Consider the following 21,515-nt stretch of genomic DNA (forward strand, 5'->3'; position numbering starts at 1 on the left):
TATCTCAGATTGAGGCATCCAATTAGGCTATAAATTTTATAGGGTGTCGTCAAAAGAAGAAAAAAACACTGCTAAAATGCTCCCAACCAGCAAAAACTAGGCCAAAGCCTACATTTTGTTGTTATTGGAAAACATATCTACCCATAAAACTACACAAACTCCTCAAGATACAAAGAGTATAGCCAAATCAATAATACTTTGGAAGTACAATTTTACCATGTGCAAAAGGCATTTGAAAGAGTGATAACGTATGTCCATTTCATTGTTTTAGATACTTTAGAAACTCATGTTGCTTCATGACATCATATAAAACACATGTACCAAGGCTGGTTGAGTTTGGAAGTTGTTGTGCATGGTAAAAAAATGAATAAAGATTAATTTTTGTCACCAAAATATCCTTTTGTGGCCTTGAATTTAGTATGCATACATATTTAATTCTTAAAGAATGACAATTACTTTCAATGGGGAGTTTTTAACTTATAGGGTTTTTTTTAGCTCTCTAATACGTCATTCTAGCCAAAAGTTATGGTCATTCTATGTAAAAGATAAGAAAATAGCTCAATTTTTTTGATAGAATATGTATTTTTATTAAATCATAATTAAGTGTCAATTGTTAGTAAAAAATATGATGACATGTGTATTCTTTACAAGTGTCTTTTAGCTCAATAGAGATTGGTATTACCAAACAAATTACTAAGGAAAATTACATAGAAAGTAATCTCCTTGTGCAATATTTAGGGCCTACAAAAAAAAAATTATGAAAAATTTTACGGCTTTTAGAGTATTATGGAGAATTACAAAGAATTACGCAAACCTGTGTAATTATGGTGAAGAGTGTAAAAGTGAGGAATGCTTCGTGTTAGAGAGACAATGATTGTCCACTCCGCTTACATGGTTTTTGTTTAGATCACATGTTAAAAGGGAAGGACTCTAGTGTACAATCTTGATTTTAATGCCAAGGACCAAGTTCCGAATCCCGATTGATGGTGGTCTTGAAAGTAAAAGAGGCCTGATTTTGATTTTTATTTAGATCACATGTTGAAGGGAAGGACTTTGTTGTACAATCTTGATCACATGTTGAAGTTAACTATGGTTTACATGACACATCATAGTGTAGGGCGTCCTTCAATTATGCAAAAGGCCAAGTTCCAAGAAGACCCATGATTTTTATTTACATCACATGTTGAAAGGCCAAATCTTTTTGTGAAAAATATAGGTAGGGCTGGATTCTATAAAAGGGTTTGCCAAGCAACCCTTTTGCATTGCATTTGGCATACACATTTCAATAGCCATGGCTCTTCGCAGCAGGTAGGTAGCTTCTCTCTTTTGAAAGACTCAAGTTGGCGAGAAGGACAACTAGTCTGGCATGTGTAGGTTATTTTATTTTCACGAGCAGTAATGGGTAGGCTAGCTACTGGTAATGTAGAAGAAAAAGGAGACTGTGCATATTTTCTCTCTCTCTCTCTCTCTCTCTCTCTCTCTCTCTCTCTCTCTCTATATATATATATATATATCGGGTCGTTTGAGCAAGAACGTCATTGAATCTCCCCGGGCCTCCTTCCCTCCCTCCCCTCTCTCTCTCCCAATTACCTGGTCATTTGGTTTGCGTCAAATAAGTGCCTGTTGTAATTATTTCGTACATTTATTAATCAAGACATGGAGCTAACCATCGGCTTTTGGTTGAGTGCAGCAATATTGTGGTGGTGGTGGTGGCAACGGCAGCGGCAGCGGCGATGTTGATGTCGGTCGGTGCTGATGCTATTGACTGTCCTCCGCAAGGCCAACTGGTGTACCCATACTGGTCATATTGCTGGAGCCCAGCAAAGTATTATGGTCGGGAGGTGTATGAATTAACGGCGATTTCAGGAGGAAGCCTGGCGCCGGAGTGGGACGAGAGCAATTCCACCTACTATGTGCGCTTGGCGGATGTTGGGGCTAGGTATATGTTCACGCACTTTAGTAGAGAATACCGGCTTTGGGTAGCGCAGTCCGACGACGTCATAATCATGAATGTGGAAACCCAGAGAGCTTTGGGCTGGAGACAAGAAGGCGAAGGTGAATGGTTCTTGGTGGAGCTTGAACTAGGCAGTCGCTTCCAGTTTTCTACAGCTGAGAACGTGACGCTAGCTTGCCCTTTGATTGAGAGTGCACGCTGTGAAGCATACAACATCCTCAACTTCGGGACTTCCCTTGGCTTGAGCCCATATGTAGAGGATGGAAATACATACTTCCAACTCTCTGCTGACAGCTCGAATACACTCCCCTTCGTGCTCAGGCGCAGCGACAACTCCTCTATCGACATTAAAATGCCCACCGCCGCCGCTGCCGTCTAGCTCGATACTAATAATTGTGATCATCACATCCTAATAATAATAATTGTGAAGGTCGCCTCAAAAATCGTGTTTTCCGAGTTGTTTTACTGTGACTCCGCATCTAAGCTAAGTAAGTACTTACGATACAGGATTATGTAAATGGTATCCCTTGCAGTAGTACCCTTGTGGTATATTTATTAGCATGGGTGGCTTTTTTTTTTTTTGTTTTGGGAGTGTTAGACCTTTAATAGAGTGACTAATGGGCTGACCCGTTCTTCTAACCCAATATAGCGGTGACAAGCAAAGCATTAAAACAATCTTCGGACAACTAGATTATTTCAAGATATTAGAAATTGCAAGATATAATTTTCAAAAAGAAGAAGAACAAAGATAAAACCTTACAAAACTAATTCGGTGGATCAATATTTGAACTTATTAGACTTTTCATAGTCTACAAACATTACATGTATATGAAGTTAATTCGCAATCTTAGATTGTAAATTTCAAGGAGTCCAAAGATCTCATTGTTGTAAGTGTCTCGACCATACAAACCTAACATTAATAATCTAGGTACAAATAAATAAAGATATTCTCCGTTGACAAAAAGAATGTATCAATAATAAATTAATTTTTTTAAATAAAACGTAAAGGCTACATAAAAAGAAAGTTTCTATATATATCACAATACACATGTACTCTCTAATAGTTTGATAACTAGAGAGGTTGTTGCTTGTCCTTCTCAAAATGGAGGGTCTACATAAAAATTAACTAGATTATGGTAAACAATGATGTCTATATTATAGCAGCCATAAAGAGAAATACCTTCAATAACCTGTTCATCACTATAAATAAATTAAAATGATCTCCATGCCATACCCATCCTAAGCAATATATTCGTGATATCAAATACAACACTCATTACACTAATCATTTACATAAGATTTTAAGGTCACTCTCTCTCTCTCTCTCTCTGGAGGTTTAGTATTTTGAACCAAGCAAGAAAAATAAATAAAAGCAAGTCAAAAGCAAAACATTTGCTTCTCCAAATGTTAAAAAAATAAAGAGAAACTCACTAAGCCCTTGCAGCCATCGCGCAACAATTTGAACCACCCCTTGAGCAATAGATGGGACGTCACTCTTTATTGTGGATTTGCATGGTGGCTTTACCTTAATGTAAGTAAATTTATACATATCAATTCAATATTACTAGCAAGGGTTGCCTCAATATGAGAGATAACTTAAAGGAATTTTGCCATCCAACCCCTATTTAACTTTATGTCTTCGCATCACAATAAAATAATTATCATTTTAAAAGAAACATCAATCAACTTTAAAGTATGTTACTGATAGACAACATCTAGATTGCACATGTTACATCTTTGTAAACATTCTCATTTCAAATGCTTACTTGATTGATATAGAGATATCTATGAATGTAGTCTTTGGTATTTGTTGATTGTTGTATCAATAGCTCATTCCCATCTTTTGGGCATAGATTAGATTTACATTCCTCTGCATGCCATTTGCAATACCTCTTTATAGACAACATTGGTTGTGAAGACTTCATTTGAACCTTCTATGCTACTTTCGTGTTCCCCATAGTATACTTTACACACACTTCACTACATTAGATGATCTAACACATGACATAGCAACATAGAATTGTCCATGTGTGAATACTTGTGTGGCCAAATAAATTCCCAACACACTCAATGTTTATCCTTGGGACTTATTCATTGACATACCAAAAGCTAGCCTCACAGGAAATTGTCTCCTTTTCATGTCAAAATGTAATTGAAGCATATTTGGTATGAATGTTATCCTTATAAAGACCTTGTCTCCAATGTTTGTACCTACAATGATTTTTTCTTCTATCACCTTCGACTGAATTTGCTTGCATATTAGTTTGGTACCATTACAAAGTCCCTGCACCGAGGGTCCAAAACTATAGATAGGAGCATTAATCTTTAGACACAAGTGGTGAGGAGAGTAATGACCACCTAAGTTCAGATTGTTCAGGTACTCAATTGAATACAATATTATGTCATTCTCAGAAGAAACAACTGAATCTACACTGAGGTATTCTCTTTTAAGACTGGGCAATGCACTGAAGGCTAGTTTATTGATCTCATAAACTTTTAGATTTCGTGGTGCAAGAATAGTACGGCCTTTGAAGAAGCATGCATAATCCTCCACTCTTCGAAGACGTTTGTATACCCAATCTACCAAACTGAAAAGGGAGTTCCCATGGATTAACACTTGTGGTAGAACTACCACTCTTCCTTGATTGTTTGGATGGCCTATAGAGCCATCTCCAATTTGTAAAGTCCATTTGACAAACTCTAGTTTTGTATAACCATAAGCACTCTATCTGATCCGCATGTTTTGGGTGAGCTTTTAAAACATTCACATATCTCCAAATATATGACCGGTAGAACATTGCATCAACAATTTCCTCATGCGATACCTTTGCCACAATGGGTAAGATTTGCCTGAAGTCACCAGCAAAGAGTATATGTTTTCCACCAAACACTATAACACTTTGTGTAATGTCTTTGAATGTCCTTTCCAATGCTTTATATGCATACTGATGCATTATTGGAGTCTCATCACAAATGATTAGCCTTGCAAGCTTCAACACCTCAGCTAATGGGCTATTAGCTTTGATACCACATGTGCTAGAAGCATTGAGAGCCAATGGGATTTTAAAAAGTGAGTGTGTTTTATGACCATTTAAATCAGCACACCCTCTCTACAAAAGCCATGAAAAAAAACATATGAGAGTTCGGTAGAGAATTTATTCTAAAGTTGTCTAGAGAATATAGGCTCACAAAAAAACATATGAGAGTTCGGTAGAGAATTTATTCTAAAGTTGTCTAGAGAATATAGGCTCACAAAAAACCAGGGTAGTTGCAAGGTGAGTGTACTCACTTTCATTCACTCTCTCTGCAACTAGGGCATGGATGCAACGAGCAAGACTCTCGGGCGGAGTATCTCGATCGAGATATCACCATCAATACAAAAATAGCACGTCCCTCCCAAGCCAAAAGCCCTATATCGATCGAGATATCAACAATCGCCACGCCAACAGGCTCAGAAGGGAAGTCACCATCCATGTCACTAATATATGTCACCGCTACCTCGCTATCTTGATTGAGATATGTAGGCCACTCACATCCACATCAATGCCACAATGGATCCCTCTCGACTTGCCCACTTAGATATACATTCAGCATAATCAGTGATGCCATCTCCACCGTCCACATATCTTGAACGAGATATGGGAATGTAATCTTGACCATTGATGTATCTCGATCGAGATGAGATCGAGATATGGAGATGTGATCTCATCCGTTCATATATCTCAATAGAGATAACAACATATAGAGTTCTCAGCATGGACGATCTTCACCCAAGCTTCACTTGAGTCGATGCTAGGACTTGCAAGCCTCTTGATTTTACATGAGCTAGTGACTTAGGACACGATGCCGCCCATATGAAGGATCCAAGATAAAATGCCTTTCCATTTCCTTTGCATATAACAAGGCAACTCACTATAACTGGGTAAGGCATAAGAAAAAGCACTACACATCAAAATTCAAGACAGTCTACTTACTAGTCATCAAGAGCTGCATCATCCACAATAAACCGATCTTCATCAGCACTGGAAAAAGTCACCTCCATGCTAGCCACTTGCATAGCACTACATAATTCTCTACAAAAGCAGTAAGATATCCCTCACATATCTCTTTGTCCATGTCAATGAGCATACAACGATGCCTTGTGTGCATAGAGGCTTTTAGCATAGGCCCCATGCCACCTCCAATGTCCAAAAGTAGTACCTGTTGTTGGACACAATGCTTCCAAAAACAATAACATAAGAGAGGCACTCCTCTCAAGGAGGGGACCTCACCATCCTCCAAGCTTACCTTTGCAATGTGCCCTCATGGATGAAGGCATGTAATGGGTAAGTATCTCCACATCAAGATTTTGTTGAAGTAGTTGTCCCACCCATACACATAGTTCCAATAACTATTGGTTTCTTATAACAAAAAACCCATTCAAAGAATGAATATTAATGTACCTTTTTTTTTCTCTCATGCCCATAAGGGGGACACATGCTGGCCTTGTGCAAAGCCAATGCAAAGAATGTAGTTATCTACACGAAATTTCAAAACTTAATACATGACAAGAAAATAATGTTATATACCGAAACAATATAGTTATGTATCTTGTCCTCAATATGAATCAGTCTTTGGGAGCATACATGATGTGTCTCTTGTCTCGTCTCTTTCTCTCTACATTTTAACATGGTATCAAAGCATCTATAAGGGAAGCATCTATGTCTTCTTGTTAAATTCATGATTATAATTTCATGTCTTACAAGATTGTTCTTTGATTATGTGTTGTCTACATGATTTTATAGCTTAACTTGTTGTAATTAGAGTTGTGCTGGTGAATCCTATCAAAAAAGTTTGTCAAACGGAGTTGTGAGTCAAAAGTTATGACAGTTCAGGCAAACTGCATCTTATATCTTGGCACCTTATCTTCTTCAACTCGAGTTTTACGAGGGGTTTTACATGTCCCAGAACTTCAACGTAATCTTCTTTCAGTTGCAAGACTTGTTGATCTTGGTTTGTTTGTTGGATTCGACCACACCAAATGCCGCATTGAGAAAGATGGATAGATTATTGCAACTGCTTCTTGTAATGGTAATTTGTTTGAGCTCTCTCTTAATGATGCTGTAGCAAATGTTGTCACAGCAGATTATATAAGCATAGAAAATCATTAGCTATGCTATAATTAGGAGTTGCCTCATTTGCAAGATGTGCCCATAGACCTGGGCTCCATGTGGTTTCAAGGTAAAGAATCCAAGAAAATTATTCAAATAAGCACGCAACCTTAAATTTCGTTGGAGGAACCTTGGTGTGGACAACCCCAATGGTTGCCAGGACAAGCGCTTCATATGTACCACGTGGTGCTACTTCTACATCTCAGCAACTTTCTTACTATCCACCACCAACAGGAGTAGAAATGATGCTAGCAATCATGCCATACCCTTATGGTATACCACAGCCTAACATAACCAACCCATATGAGTATTTGAATTAGGGGGGATCTCCATGACGACCCAACATAAACGAGTAATATCATGCAACTTCAAGTAGTGCTGGTGCCTCACATGGAATATGAGTCATACAGAAGGCCATGCCATTGGTTGCCTAAAACATTTATTAATGTTTTCCATGGATTTTATATTCATTGTCTCATGTATGGAAGTGACTTTTATCAATATCTTGCAAAATTCTGAAATGTGTTGGTGTGTTAATGTGTAAATATCAAGAGAGAGAGAGAGAGAGAGAGTGAAAGAGAGAAATTTCCTATGTGTTACATGTGAAATATCTTGCAAAAGTGTGAAATGTTTTGGTGTGTAAATGTGTCAATATCGAGAGAGAGAGAGAGAGAGAGAGAGAGAGAGAGAGAGAGAAATGTCCTATGTGTTTCGATTTCAACCAAGCACACTTATTACTATTTTCCATGGAATTTGTATTCATGTCTCTTGTATATAGAAGTGACTTTTATCGATATCTTGCAAAGAGAGTCTACATGTGAATTGTGTGTGTGTGTGAGAGAGTGAGAGAGAGAGAGAGAGAGTAGGGAACAAGAGGTACCCATGTGTTACGATTTCAACCACTCGCCAGTTTCGCAAGACTGTGCCAAAAAAAGCACTCGATCCTCTATCCAATCCTCCTTCTCGGTGGAGTGTGCATCCACTAGTTTCGGGTGCTTTGCTAGGGAGGCATACGCCTTTTCTACCTCGGGCCCTGTCAGCTTGCCTATCCATGCGTTGACCATGCTGCTTCCTCCCTTTCGGAAGGGCTTAGGCTTTTTTAGGGGTCTACCGAAACTCACTTTTTTGAAAACCTTTGTGCAATAGACAAAAATTAAATAAATCATACTCAAGTGAACAATGATTATTTTTGGCATCAAGTGTACAGATTCATCAATCAAATCATTGTTATATATTAATGTGTTCGTTGCATGTTCTTCAGAGGGACTATTTACACCCTTGAGTGGATTCACTCAAGTGCTTCAATTCATGAGGACTATTTATTTAGGAGTGTCTTGGCAATGTCAAAAAGGTCTTGTTAATCTCGACTTCCAATGTATGTAAATGATATGAATTTTCATAAGGACGTTTTAGTATATTTTGACACCCTAAATATTCTCATAAATTTGACGAGAAGACTACTATTAACTAGTGTATTTTGAATGCAAAAAATTTGGGGTTGTTCGTGATATTTAGGTAGTTTTAGTGTGTGTTTTTTACATTTGCTTGAATTTTTATAGCTTTAAAATCATAAAAACAGTATATGGTCGCCAAAAATTACTAAAAGAAAAGAATAGGAAATTTTTATAACAATATCTATTCTTTGTTAAAAATATCACTTGTGTGCATTAACATAGCTAGGTTATAAATGTAGTTCAAGTATCTCAGATTGAGGCATCCAATTAGGCTATAAATTTTATAGGGTGTCGTCAAAAGAAGAAAAAAACACTGCTAAAATGCTCCCAACCAGCAAAAACTAGGCCAAAGCCTACATTTTGTTGTTATTGGAAAACATATCTACCCATAAAACTACACAAACTCCTCAAGATACAAAGAGTATAGCCAAATCAATAATACTTTGGAAGTACAATTTTACCATGTGCAAAAGGCATTTGAAAGAGTGATAACGTATGTCCATTTCATTGTTTTAGATACTTTAGAAACTCATGTTGCTTCATGACATCATATAAAACACATGTACCAAGGCTGGTTGAGTTTGGAAGTTGTTGTGCATGGTAAAAAAATGAATAAAGATTAATTTTTGTCACCAAAATATCCTTTTGTGGCCTTGAATTTAGTATGCATACATATTTAATTCTTAAAGAATGACAATTACTTTCAATGGGGAGTTTTTAACTTATAGGGTTTTTTTTAGCTCTCTAATACGTCATTCTAGCCAAAAGTTATGGTCATTCTATGTAAAAGATAAGAAAATAGCTCAATTTTTTTGATAGAATATGTATTTTTATTAAATCATAATTAAGTGTCAATTGTTAGTAAAAAATATGATGACATGTGTATTCTTTACAAGTGTCTTTTAGCTCAATAGAGATTGGTATTACCAAACAAATTACTAAGGAAAATTACATAGAAAGTAATCTCCTTGTGCAATATTTAGGGCCTACAAAAAAAAAATTATGAAAAATTTTACGGCTTTTAGAGTATTATGGAGAATTACAAAGAATTACGCAAACCTGTGTAATTATGGTGAAGAGTGTAAAAGTGAGGAATGCTTCGTGTTAGAGAGACAATGATTGTCCACTCCGCTTACATGGTTTTTGTTTAGATCACATGTTAAAAGGGAAGGACTCTAGTGTACAATCTTGATTTTAATGCCAAGGACCAAGTTCCGAATCCCGATTGATGGTGGTCTTGAAAGTAAAAGAGGCCTGATTTTGATTTTTATTTAGATCACATGTTGAAGGGAAGGACTTTGTTGTACAATCTTGATCACATGTTGAAGTTAACTATGGTTTACATGACACATCATAGTGTAGGGCGTCCTTCAATTATGCAAAAGGCCAAGTTCCAAGAAGACCCATGATTTTTATTTACATCACATGTTGAAAGGCCAAATCTTTTTGTGAAAAATATAGGTAGGGCTGGATTCTATAAAAGGGTTTGCCAAGCAACCCTTTTGCATTGCATTTGGCATACACATTTCAATAGCCATGGCTCTTCGCAGCAGGTAGGTAGCTTCTCTCTTTTGAAAGACTCAAGTTGGCGAGAAGGACAACTAGTCTGGCATGTGTAGGTTATTTTATTTTCACGAGCAGTAATGGGTAGGCTAGCTACTGGTAATGTAGAAGAAAAAGGAGACTGTGCATATTTTCTCTCTCTCTCTCTCTCTCTCTCTCTCTCTCTCTCTCTCTCTCTCTATATATATATATATATCGGGTCGTTTGAGCAAGAACGTCATTGAATCTCCCCGGGCCTCCTTCCCTCCCTCCCCTCTCTCTCTCCCAATTACCTGGTCATTTGGTTTGCGTCAAATAAGTGCCTGTTGTAATTATTTCGTACATTTATTAATCAAGACATGGAGCTAACCATCGGCTTTTGGTTGAGTGCAGCAATATTGTGGTGGTGGTGGTGGCAACGGCAGCGGCAGCGGCGATGTTGATGTCGGTCGGTGCTGATGCTATTGACTGTCCTCCGCAAGGCCAACTGGTGTACCCATACTGGTCATATTGCTGGAGCCCAGCAAAGTATTATGGTCGGGAGGTGTATGAATTAACGGCGATTTCAGGAGGAAGCCTGGCGCCGGAGTGGGACGAGAGCAATTCCACCTACTATGTGCGCTTGGCGGATGTTGGGGCTAGGTATATGTTCACGCACTTTAGTAGAGAATACCGGCTTTGGGTAGCGCAGTCCGACGACGTCATAATCATGAATGTGGAAACCCAGAGAGCTTTGGGCTGGAGACAAGAAGGCGAAGGTGAATGGTTCTTGGTGGAGCTTGAACTAGGCAGTCGCTTCCAGTTTTCTACAGCTGAGAACGTGACGCTAGCTTGCCCTTTGATTGAGAGTGCACGCTGTGAAGCATACAACATCCTCAACTTCGGGACTTCCCTTGGCTTGAGCCCATATGTAGAGGATGGAAATACATACTTCCAACTCTCTGCTGACAGCTCGAATACACTCCCCTTCGTGCTCAGGCGCAGCGACAACTCCTCTATCGACATTAAAATGCCCACCGCCGCCGCTGCCGTCTAGCTCGATACTAATAATTGTGATCATCACATCCTAATAATAATAATTGTGAAGGTCGCCTCAAAAATCGTGTTTTCCGAGTTGTTCTACTGTGACTCCGCATCTAAGCTAAGTAAGTACTTACGATACAGGATTATGTAAATGGTATCCCTTGCAGTAGTACCCTTGTGGTATATTTATTAGCATGGGTGGCTTTTTTTTTTTTTGTTTTGGGAGTGTTAGACCTTTAATAGAGTGACTAATGGGCTGACCCGTTCTTCTAACCCAATATAGCGGTGACAAGCAAAGCATTAAAACAATCTTCGGACAACTAGATTATTTCAAGATATTAGAAATTGCAAGATATAATTTTCAAAAAGAAGAAGAACAAAGATAAAACCTTACAAAACTAATTCGGTGGATCAATATTTGAACTTATTAGACTTTTCATAGTCTACAAACATTACATGTATATGAAGTTAATTCGCAATCTTAGATTGTAAATTTCAAGGAGTCCAAAGATCTCATTGTTGTAAGTGTCTCGACCATACAAACCTAACATTAATAATCTAGGTACAAATAAATAAAGATATTCTCCGTTGACAAAAAGAATGTATCAATAATAAATTAATTTTTTTAAATAAAACGTAAAGGCTACATAAAAAGAAAGTTTCTATATATATCACAATACACATGTACTCTCTAATAGTTTGATAACTAGAGAGGTTGTTGCTTGTCCTTCTCAAAATGGAGGGTCTACATAAAAATTAACTAGATTATGGTAAACAATGATGTCTATATTATAGCAGCCATAAAGAGAAATACCTTCAATAACCTGTTCATCACTATAAATAAATTAAAATGATCTCCATGCCATACCCATCCTAAGCAATATATTCGTGATATCAAATACAACACTCATTACACTAATCATTTACATAAGATTTTAAGGTCACTCTCTCTCTCTCTCTCTCTGGAGGTTTAGTATTTTGAACCAAGCAAGAAAAATAAATAAAAGCAAGTCAAAAGCAAAACATTTGCTTCTCCAAATGTTAAAAAAATAAAGAGAAACTCACTAAGCCCTTGCAGCCATCGCGCAACAATTTGAACCACCCCTTGAGCAATAGATGGGACGTCACTCTTTATTGTGGATTTGCATGGTGGCTTTACCTTAATGTAAGTAAATTTATACATATCAATTCAATATTACTAGCAAGGGTTGCCTCAATATGAGAGATAACTTAAAGGAATTTTGCCATCCAACCCCTATTTAACTTTATGTCTTCGCATCACAATAAAATAATTATCATTTTAAAAGAAACATCAATCAACTTTAAAGTATGTTACTGATAGACAACATCTAGATTGCACATGTTACATCTTTGTAAACATTCTCATTTCAAATGCTTACTTGATTGATATAGAGATATCTATGAATGTAGTCTTTGGTATTTGTTGATTGTTGTATCAATAGCTCATTCCCATCTTTTGGGCATAGATTAGATTTACATTCCTCTGCATGCCATTTGCAATACCTCTTTATAGACAACATTGGTTGTGAAGACTTCATTTGAACCTTCTATGCTACTTTCGTGTTCCCCATAGTATACTTTACACACACTTCACTACATTAGATGATCTAACACATGACATAGCAACATAGAATTGTCCATGTGTGAATACTTGTGTGGCCAAATAAATTCCCAACACACTCAATGTTTATCCTTGGGACTTATTCATTGACATACCAAAAGCTAGCCTCACAGGAAATTGTCTCCTTTTCATGTCAAAATGTAATTGAAGCATATTTGGTATGAATGTTATCCTTATAAAGACCTTGTCTCCAATGTTTGTACCTACAATGATTTTTTCTTCTATCACCTTCGACTGAATTTGCTTGCATATTAGTTTGGTACCATTACAAAGTCCCTGCACCGAGGGTCCAAAACTATAGATAGGAGCATTAATCTTTAGACACAAGTGGTGAGGAGAGTAATGACCACCTAAGTTCAGATTGTTCAGGTACTCAATTGAATACAATATTATGTCATTCTCAGAAGAAACAACTGAATCTACACTGAGGTATTCTCTTTTAAGAGTGGGCAATGCACTGAAGGCTAGTTTATTGATCTCATAAACTTTTAGATTTCGTGGTGCAAGAATAGTACGGCCTTTGAAGAAGCATGCATAATCCTCCACTCTTCGAAGACGTTTGTATACCCAATCTACCAAACTGAAAAGGGAGTTCCCATGGATTAACACTTGTGGTAGAACTACCACTCTTCCTTGATTGTTTGGATGGCCTATAGAGCCATCTCCAATTTGTAAAGTCCATTTGACAAACTCTAGTTTTGTATAACCATAAGCACTCTATCTGATCCGCATGTTTTGGGTGAGCTTTTAAAACATTCACATATCTCCAAATATATGACCGGTAGAACATTGCATCAACAATTTCCTCATGCGATACCTTTGCCACAATGGGTAAGATTTGCCTGAAGTCACCAGCAAAGAGTATATGTTTTCCACCAAACACTATAACACTTTGTGTAATGTCTTTGAATGTCCTTTCCAATGCTTTATATGCATACTGATGCATTATTGGAGTCTCATCACAAATGATTAGCCTTGCAAGCTTCAACACCTCAGCTAATGGGCTATTAGCTTTGATACCACATGTGCTAGAAGCATTGAGAGCCAATGGGATTTTAAAAAGTGAGTGTGTTTTATGACCATTTAAATCAGCACACCCTCTCTACAAAAGCCATGAAAAAAAACATATGAGAGTTCGGTAGAGAATTTATTCTAAAGTTGTCTAGAGAATATAGGCTCACAAAAAAACATATGAGAGTTCGGTAGAGAATTTATTCTAAAGTTGTCTAGAGAATATAGGCTCACAAAAAACCAGGGTAGTTGCAAGGTGAGTGTACTCACTTTCATTCACTCTCTCTGCAACTAGGGCATGGATGCAACGAGCAAGACTCTCGGGCGGAGTATCTCGATCGAGATATCACCATCAATACAAAAATAGCACGTCCCTCCCAAGCCAAAAGCCCTATATCGATCGAGATATCAACAATCGCCACGCCAACAGGCTCAGAAGGGAAGTCACCATCCATGTCACTAATATATGTCACCGCTACCTCGCTATCTTGATTGAGATATGTAGGCCACTCACATCCACATCAATGCCACAATGGATCCCTCTCGACTTGCCCACTTAGATATACATTCAGCATAATCAGTGATGCCATCTCCACCGTCCACATATCTTGAACGAGATATGGGAATGTAATCTTGACCATTGATGTATCTCGATCGAGATGAGATCGAGATATGGAGATGTGATCTCATCCGTTCATATATCTCAATAGAGATAACAACATATAGAGTTCTCAGCATGGACGATCTTCACCCAAGCTTCACTTGAGTCGATGCTAGGACTTGCAAGCCTCTTGATTTTACATGAGCTAGTGACTTAGGACACGATGCCGCCCATATGAAGGATCCAAGATAAAATGCCTTTCCATTTCCTTTGCATATAACAAGGCAACTCACTATAACTGGGTAAGGCATAAGAAAAAGCACTACACATCAAAATTCAAGACAGTCTACTTACTAGTCATCAAGAGCTGCATCATCCACAATAAACCGATCTTCATCAGCACTGGAAAAAGTCACCTCCATGCTAGCCACTTGCATAGCACTGCATAATTCTCTACAAAAGCAGTAAGATATCCCTCACATATCTCTTTGTCCATGTCAATGAGCATACAACGATGCCTTGTGTGCATAGAGGCTTTTAGCATAGGCCCCATGCCACCTCCAATGTCCAAAAGTAGTACCTGTTGTTGGACACAATGCTTCCAAAAACAATAACATAAGAGAGGCACTCCTCTCAAGGAGGGGACCTCACCATCCTCCAAGCTTACCTTTGCAATGTGCCCTCATGGATGAAGGCATGTAATGGGTAAGTATCTCCACATCAAGATTTTGTTGAAGTAGTTGTCCCACCCATACACATAGTTCCAATAACTATTGGTTTCTTATAACAAAAAACCCATTCAAAGAATGAATATTAATGTACCTTTTTTTTTCTCTCATGCCCATAAGGGGGACACATGCTGGCCTTGTGCAAAGCCAATGCAAAGAATGTAGTTATCTACACGAAATTTCAAAACTTAATACATGACAAGAAAATAATGTTATATACCGAAACAATATAGTTATGTATCTTGTCCTCAATATGAATCAGTCTTTGGGAGCATACATGATGTGTCTCTTGTCTCGTCTCTTTCTCTCTACATTTCAACATGGTATCAAAGCATCTATAAGGGAAGCATCTATGTCTTCTTGTTAAATTCATGATTATAATTTCATGTCTTACAAGATTGTTCTTTGATTATGTGTTGTCTACATGATTTTATAGCTTAACTTGTTGTAATTAGAGTTGTGCTGGTGAATCCTATCAAAAAAGTTTGTCAAACGGAGTTGTGAGTCAAAAGTTATGACAGTTCAGGCAAACTGCATCTTATATCTTGGCACCTTATCTTCTTCAACTCGAGTTTTACGAGGGGTTTTACATGTCCCAGAACTTCAACGTAATCTTCTTTCAGTTGCAAGACTTGTTGATCTTGGTTTGTTTGTTGGATTCGACCACACCAAATGCCGCATTGAAAAAGATGGATAGATTATTGCAACTGCTTCTTGTAATGGTAATTTGTTTGAGCTCTCTCTTAATGATGCTGTAGCAAATGTTGTCACAGCAGATTATATAAGCATAGAAAATCATTAGCTATGCTATAATTAGGAGTTGCCTGATTTGCAAGATGTGCCCATAGACCTGGGTTCCATGTGGTTTCAAGGTAAAGAATCCAAGAAAATTATTCAAATAAGCACGCAACCTTAAATTTCGTTGGAGGAACCTTGGTGTGGACAACCCCAATGGTTGCCAGGACATGCGCTTCATATGTACCACGTGGTGCTACTTCTACATCTCAGCAACTTTCTTACTATCCACCACCAACAGGAGTAGAAATGATGCTAGCAATCATGCCATACCCTTATGGTATACCACATCCTAACATAACCAACCCATATGAGTATTTGAATTAGGGGGGATCTCCATGACGACCCAACATAAACGAGTAATATCATGCAACTTCAAGTAGTGCTGGTGCCTCACATGGAATATGAGTCATACAGAAGGCCATGCCATTGGTTGCCTAAAACATTTATTAATGTTTTCCATGGATTTTATATTCATTGTCTCATGTATGGAAGTGACTTTTATCAATATCTTGCAAAATTCTGAAATGTGTTGGTGTGTTAATGTGTAAATATCAAGAGAGAGAGAGAGAGAGAGAGAGTGAAAGAGAGAAATTTCCTATGTGTTACATGTGAAATATCTTGCAAAAGTGTGAAATGTTTTGGTGTGTAAATGTGTCAATATCGAGAGAGAGAGAGAGAGAGAGAGAGAGAGAAATGTCCTATGTGTTTCGATTTCAACCAAGCACACTTATTACTATTTTCCATGGAATTTGTATTCATGTCTCTTGTATATAGAAGTGACTTTTATCGATATCTTGCAAAGAGAGTCTACATGTGAATTGTGTGTGTGTGTGAGAGAGTGAGAGAGAGAGAGAGAGAGTAGGGAACAAGAGGTACCCATGTGTTACGATTTCAACCACTCGCCAGTTTCGCAAGACTGTGCCAAAAAAAGCACTCGATCCTCTATCCAATCCTCCTTCTCGGTGGAGTGTGCATCCACTAGTTTCGGGTGCTTTGCTAGGGAGGCATACGCCTTTTCTACCTCGGGCCCTGTCAGCTTGCCTATCCATGCGTTGACCATGCTGCTTCCTCCCTTTCGGAAGGGCTTAGGCTTTTTTAGGGGTCTACCGAAACTCACTTTTTTGAAAACCTTTGTGCAATAGACAAAAGTTAAATAAATCATACTCAAGTGAACAATGATTATTTTTGGCATCAAGTGTACAGATTCATCAATCAAATCATTGTTATATATTAATGTGTTCGTTGCATGTTCTTCAGAGGGACTATTTACACCCTTGAGTGGATTCACTCAAGTGCTTCAATTCATGAGGACTATTTATTTAGGAGTGTCTTGGCAATGTCAAAAAGGTCTTGTTAATCTCGACTTCCAATGTATGTAAATGATATGAATTTTCATAAGGACGTTTTAGTATATTTTGACACCCTAAATATTCTCATAAATTTGACGAGAAGACTACTATTAACCAGTGTATTTTGAATGCAAAAATTTGGGGTTGTTCGTGATATTTAGGTAGTTTTAGTGTGTGTTTTTTACATTTGCTTGAATTTTTATAGCTTTAAAATCATAAAAACAGTATATGGTCGCCAAAAATTACTAAAAGAAAAGAATAGGAAATTTTTATAACAATATCTATTCTTTGTTAAAAATATCACTTGTGTGCATTAACATAGCTAGGTTATAAATGTAGTTCAAGTATCTCAGATTGAGGCATCCAATTAGGCTATAAATTTTATAGGGTGTCGTCAAAAGAAGAAAAAAACACTGCTAAAATGCTCCCAACCAGCAAAAACTAGGCCAAAGCCTACATTTTGTTGTTATTGGAAAACATATCTACCCATAAAACTACACAAACTCCTCAAGATACAAAGAGTATAGCCAAATCAATAATACTTTGGAAGTACAATTTTACCATGTGCAAAAGGCATTTGAAAGAGTGATAACGTATGTCCATTTCATTGTTTTAGATACTTTAGAAACTCATGTTGCTTCATGACATCATATAAAACACATGTACCAAGGCTGGTTGAGTTTGGAAGTTGTTGTGCATGGTAAAAAAATGAATAAAGATTAATTTTTGTCACCAAAATATCCTTTTGTGGCCTTGAATTTAGTATGCATACATATTTAATTCTTAAAGAATGACAATTACTTTCAATGGGGAGTTTTTAACTTATAGGGTTTTTTTTAGCTCTCTAATACGTCATTCTAGCCAAAAGTTATGGTCATTCTATGTAAAAGATAAGAAAATAGCTCAATTTTTTTGATAGAATATGTATTTTTATTAAATCATAATTAAGTGTCAATTGTTAGTAAAAAATATGATGACATGTGTATTCTTTACAAGTGTCTTTTAGCTCAATAGAGATTGGTATTACCAAACAAATTACTAAGGAAAATTACATAGAAAGTAATCTCCTTGTGCAATATTTAGGGCCTACAAAAAAAAAATTATGAAAAATTTTACGGCTTTTAGAGTATTATGGAGAATTACAAAGAATTACGCAAACCTGTGTAATTATGGTGAAGAGTGTAAAAGTGAGGAATGCTTCGTGTTAGAGAGACAATGATTGTCCACTCCGCTTACATGGTTTTTGTTTAGATCACATGTTAAAAGGGAAGGACTCTAGTGTACAATCTTGATTTTAATGCCAAGGACCAAGTTCCGAATCCCGATTGATGGTGGTCTTGAAAGTAAAAGAGGCCTGATTTTGATTTTTATTTAGATCACATGTTGAAGGGAAGGACTTTGTTGTACAATCTTGATCACATGTTGAAGTTAACTATGGTTTACATGACACATCATAGTGTAGGGCGTCCTTCAATTATGCAAAAGGCCAAGTTCCAAGAAGACCCATGATTTTTATTTACATCACATGTTGAAAGGCCAAATCTTTTTGTGAAAAATATAGGTAGGGCTGGATTCTATAAAAGGGTTTGCCAAGCAACCCTTTTGCATTGCATTTGGCATACACATTTCAATAGCCATGGCTCTTCGCAGCAGGTAGGTAGCTTCTCTCTTTTGAAAGACTCAAGTTGGCGAGAAGGACAACTAGTCTGGCATGTGTAGGTTATTTTATTTTCACGAGCAGTAATGGGTAGGCTAGCTACTGGTAATGTAGAAGAAAAAGGAGACTGTGCATATTTTCTCTCTCTCTCTCTCTCTCTCTCTCTCTCTCTCTCTCTCTCTCTCTATATATATATATATATATCGGGTCGTTTGAGCAAGAACGTCATTGAATCTCCCCGGGCCTCCTTCCCTCCCTCCCCTCTCTCTCTCCCAATTACCTGGTCATTTGGTTTGCGTCAAATAAGTGCCTGTTGTAATTATTTCGTACATTTATTAATCAAGACATGGAGCTAACCATCGGCTTTTGGTTGAGTGCAGCAATATTGTGGTGGTGGTGGTGGCAACGGCAGCGGCAGCGGCGATGTTGATGTCGGTCGGTGCTGATGCTATTGACTGTCCTCCGCAAGGCCAACTGGTGTACCCATACTGGTCATATTGCTGGAGCCCAGCAAAGTATTATGGTCGGGAGGTGTATGAATTAACGGCGATTTCAGGAGGAAGCCTGGCGCCGGAGTGGGACGAGAGCAATTCCACCTACTATGTGCGCTTGGCGGATGTTGGGGCTAGGTATATGTTCACGCACTTTAGTAGAGAATACCGGCTTTGGGTAGCGCAGTCCGACGACGTCATAATCATGAATGTGGAAACCCAGAGAGCTTTGGGCTGGAGACAAGAAGGCGAAGGTGAATGGTTCTTGGTGGAGCTTGAACTAGGCAGTCGCTTCCAGTTTTCTACAGCTGAGAACGTGACGCTAGCTTGCCCTTTGATTGAGAGTGCACGCTGTGAAGCATACAACATCCTCAACTTCGGGACTTCCCTTGGCTTGAGCCCATATGTAGAGGATGGAAATACATACTTCCAACTCTCTGCTGACAGCTCGAATACACTCCCCTTCGTGCTCAGGCGCAGCGACAACTCCTCTATCGACATTAAAATGCCCACCGCCGCCGCTGCCGTCTAGCTCGATACTAATAATTGTGATCATCACATCCTAATAATAATAATTGTGAAGGTCGCCTCAAAAATCGTGTTTTCCGAGTTGTTCTACTGTGACTCCGCATCTAAGCTAAGTAAGTACTTACGATACAGGATTATGTAAATGGTATCCCTTGCAGTAGTACCCTTGTGGTATATTTATTAGCATGGGTGGCTTTTTTTTTTTTGTTTTGGGAGTGTTAGACCTTTAATAGAGTGACTAATGGGCTGACCCGTTCTTCTAACCCAATATAGCGGTGACAAGCAAAGCATTAAAACAATCTTCGGACAACTAGATTATTTCAAGATATTAGAAATTGCAAGATATAATTTTCAAAAAGAAGAAGAACAAAGATAAAACCTTACAAAACTAATTCGGTGGATCAATATTTGAACTTATTAGACTTTTCATAGTCTACAAACATTACATGTATATGAAGTTAATTCGCAATCTTAGATTGTAAATTTCAAGGAGTCCAAAGATCTCATTGTTGTAAGTGTCTCGACCATACAAACCTAACATTAATAATCTAGGTACAAATAAATAAAGATATTCTCCGTTGACAAAAAGAATGTATCAATAATAAATTAATTTTTTTAAATAAAACGTAAAGGCTACATAAAAAGAAAGTTTCTATATATATCACAATACACATGTACTCTCTAATAGTTTGATAACTAGAGAGGTTGTTGCTTGTCCTTCTCAAAATGGAGGGTCTACATAAAAATTAACTAGATTATGGTAAACAATGATGTCTATATTATAGCAGCCATAAAGAGAAATACCTTCAATAACCTGTTCATCACTATAAATAAATTAAAATGATCTCCATGCCATACCCATCCTAAGCAATATATTCGTGATATCAAATACAACACTCATTACACTAATCATTTACATAAGATTTTAAGGTCACTCTCTCTCTCTCTCTCTCTGGAGGTTTAGTATTTTGAACCAAGCAAGAAAAATAAATAAAGCAAGTCAAAAGCAAAACATTTGCTTCTCCAAATGTTAAAAAAATAAAGAGAAACTCACTAAGCCCTTGCAGCCATCGCGCAACAATTTGAACCACCCCTTGAGCAATAGATGGGACGTCACTCTTTATTGTGGATTTGCATGGTGGCTTTACCTTAATGTAAGTAAATTTATACATATCAATTCAATATTACTAGCAAGGGTTGCCTCAATATGAGAGATAACTTAAAGGAATTTTGCCATCCAACCCCTATTTAACTTTATGTCTTCGCATCACAATAAAATAATTATCATTTTAAAAGAAACATCAATCAACTTTAAAGTATGTTACTGATAGACAACATCTAGATTGCACATGTTACATCTTTGTAAACATTCTCATTTCAAATGCTTACTTGATTGATATAGAGATATCTATGAATGTAGTCTTTGGTATTTGTTGATTGTTGTATCAATAGCTCATTCCCATCTTTTGGGCATAGATTAGATTTACATTCCTCTGCATGCCATTTGCAATACCTCTTTATAGACAACATTGGTTGTGAAGACTTCATTTGAACCTTCTATGCTACTTTCGTGTTCCCCATAGTATG

At 37.5% G+C, this 21,515-nt stretch overlaps 3 protein-coding genes across 3 annotated transcripts; all 3 read left to right on the forward strand.

Moving 5' to 3' along the window:
* The first annotated feature begins 1,291 nt into the window (after positions 1-1,291).
* LOC147609354 (uncharacterized) lies at positions 1,292-2,333 on the forward strand. Its single transcript, XM_086787953.1, has 2 exons — positions 1,292-1,308; positions 1,691-2,333. Exons 1-2 carry the CDS (start codon positions 1,292-1,294, stop codon positions 2,331-2,333), a joined length of 660 nt encoding a protein of 219 aa, XP_086644079.1.
* Positions 2,334-10,094: 7,761 nt separating this feature from the next.
* On the forward strand, positions 10,095-11,136 carry LOC147609355 (uncharacterized). The gene is made up of 2 exons (XM_086787954.1): positions 10,095-10,111; positions 10,494-11,136. Exons 1-2 carry the CDS (start codon positions 10,095-10,097, stop codon positions 11,134-11,136), a joined length of 660 nt encoding a protein of 219 aa, XP_086644080.1.
* Positions 11,137-18,888: 7,752 nt separating this feature from the next.
* LOC147609356 (uncharacterized) lies at positions 18,889-19,932 on the forward strand. Its single transcript, XM_086787955.1, has 2 exons — positions 18,889-18,905; positions 19,290-19,932. Exons 1-2 carry the CDS (start codon positions 18,889-18,891, stop codon positions 19,930-19,932), a joined length of 660 nt encoding a protein of 219 aa, XP_086644081.1.
* Positions 19,933-21,515: the final 1,583 nt, after the last annotated feature.

This window comes from Cibotium barometz, chromosome 51, assembly GCF_041138505.1.
Source record: "Cibotium barometz isolate CiBa-2024 chromosome 51, ASM4113850v1, whole genome shotgun sequence".
NCBI lineage: Eukaryota > Viridiplantae > Streptophyta > Polypodiopsida > Cyatheales > Cibotiaceae > Cibotium > Cibotium barometz.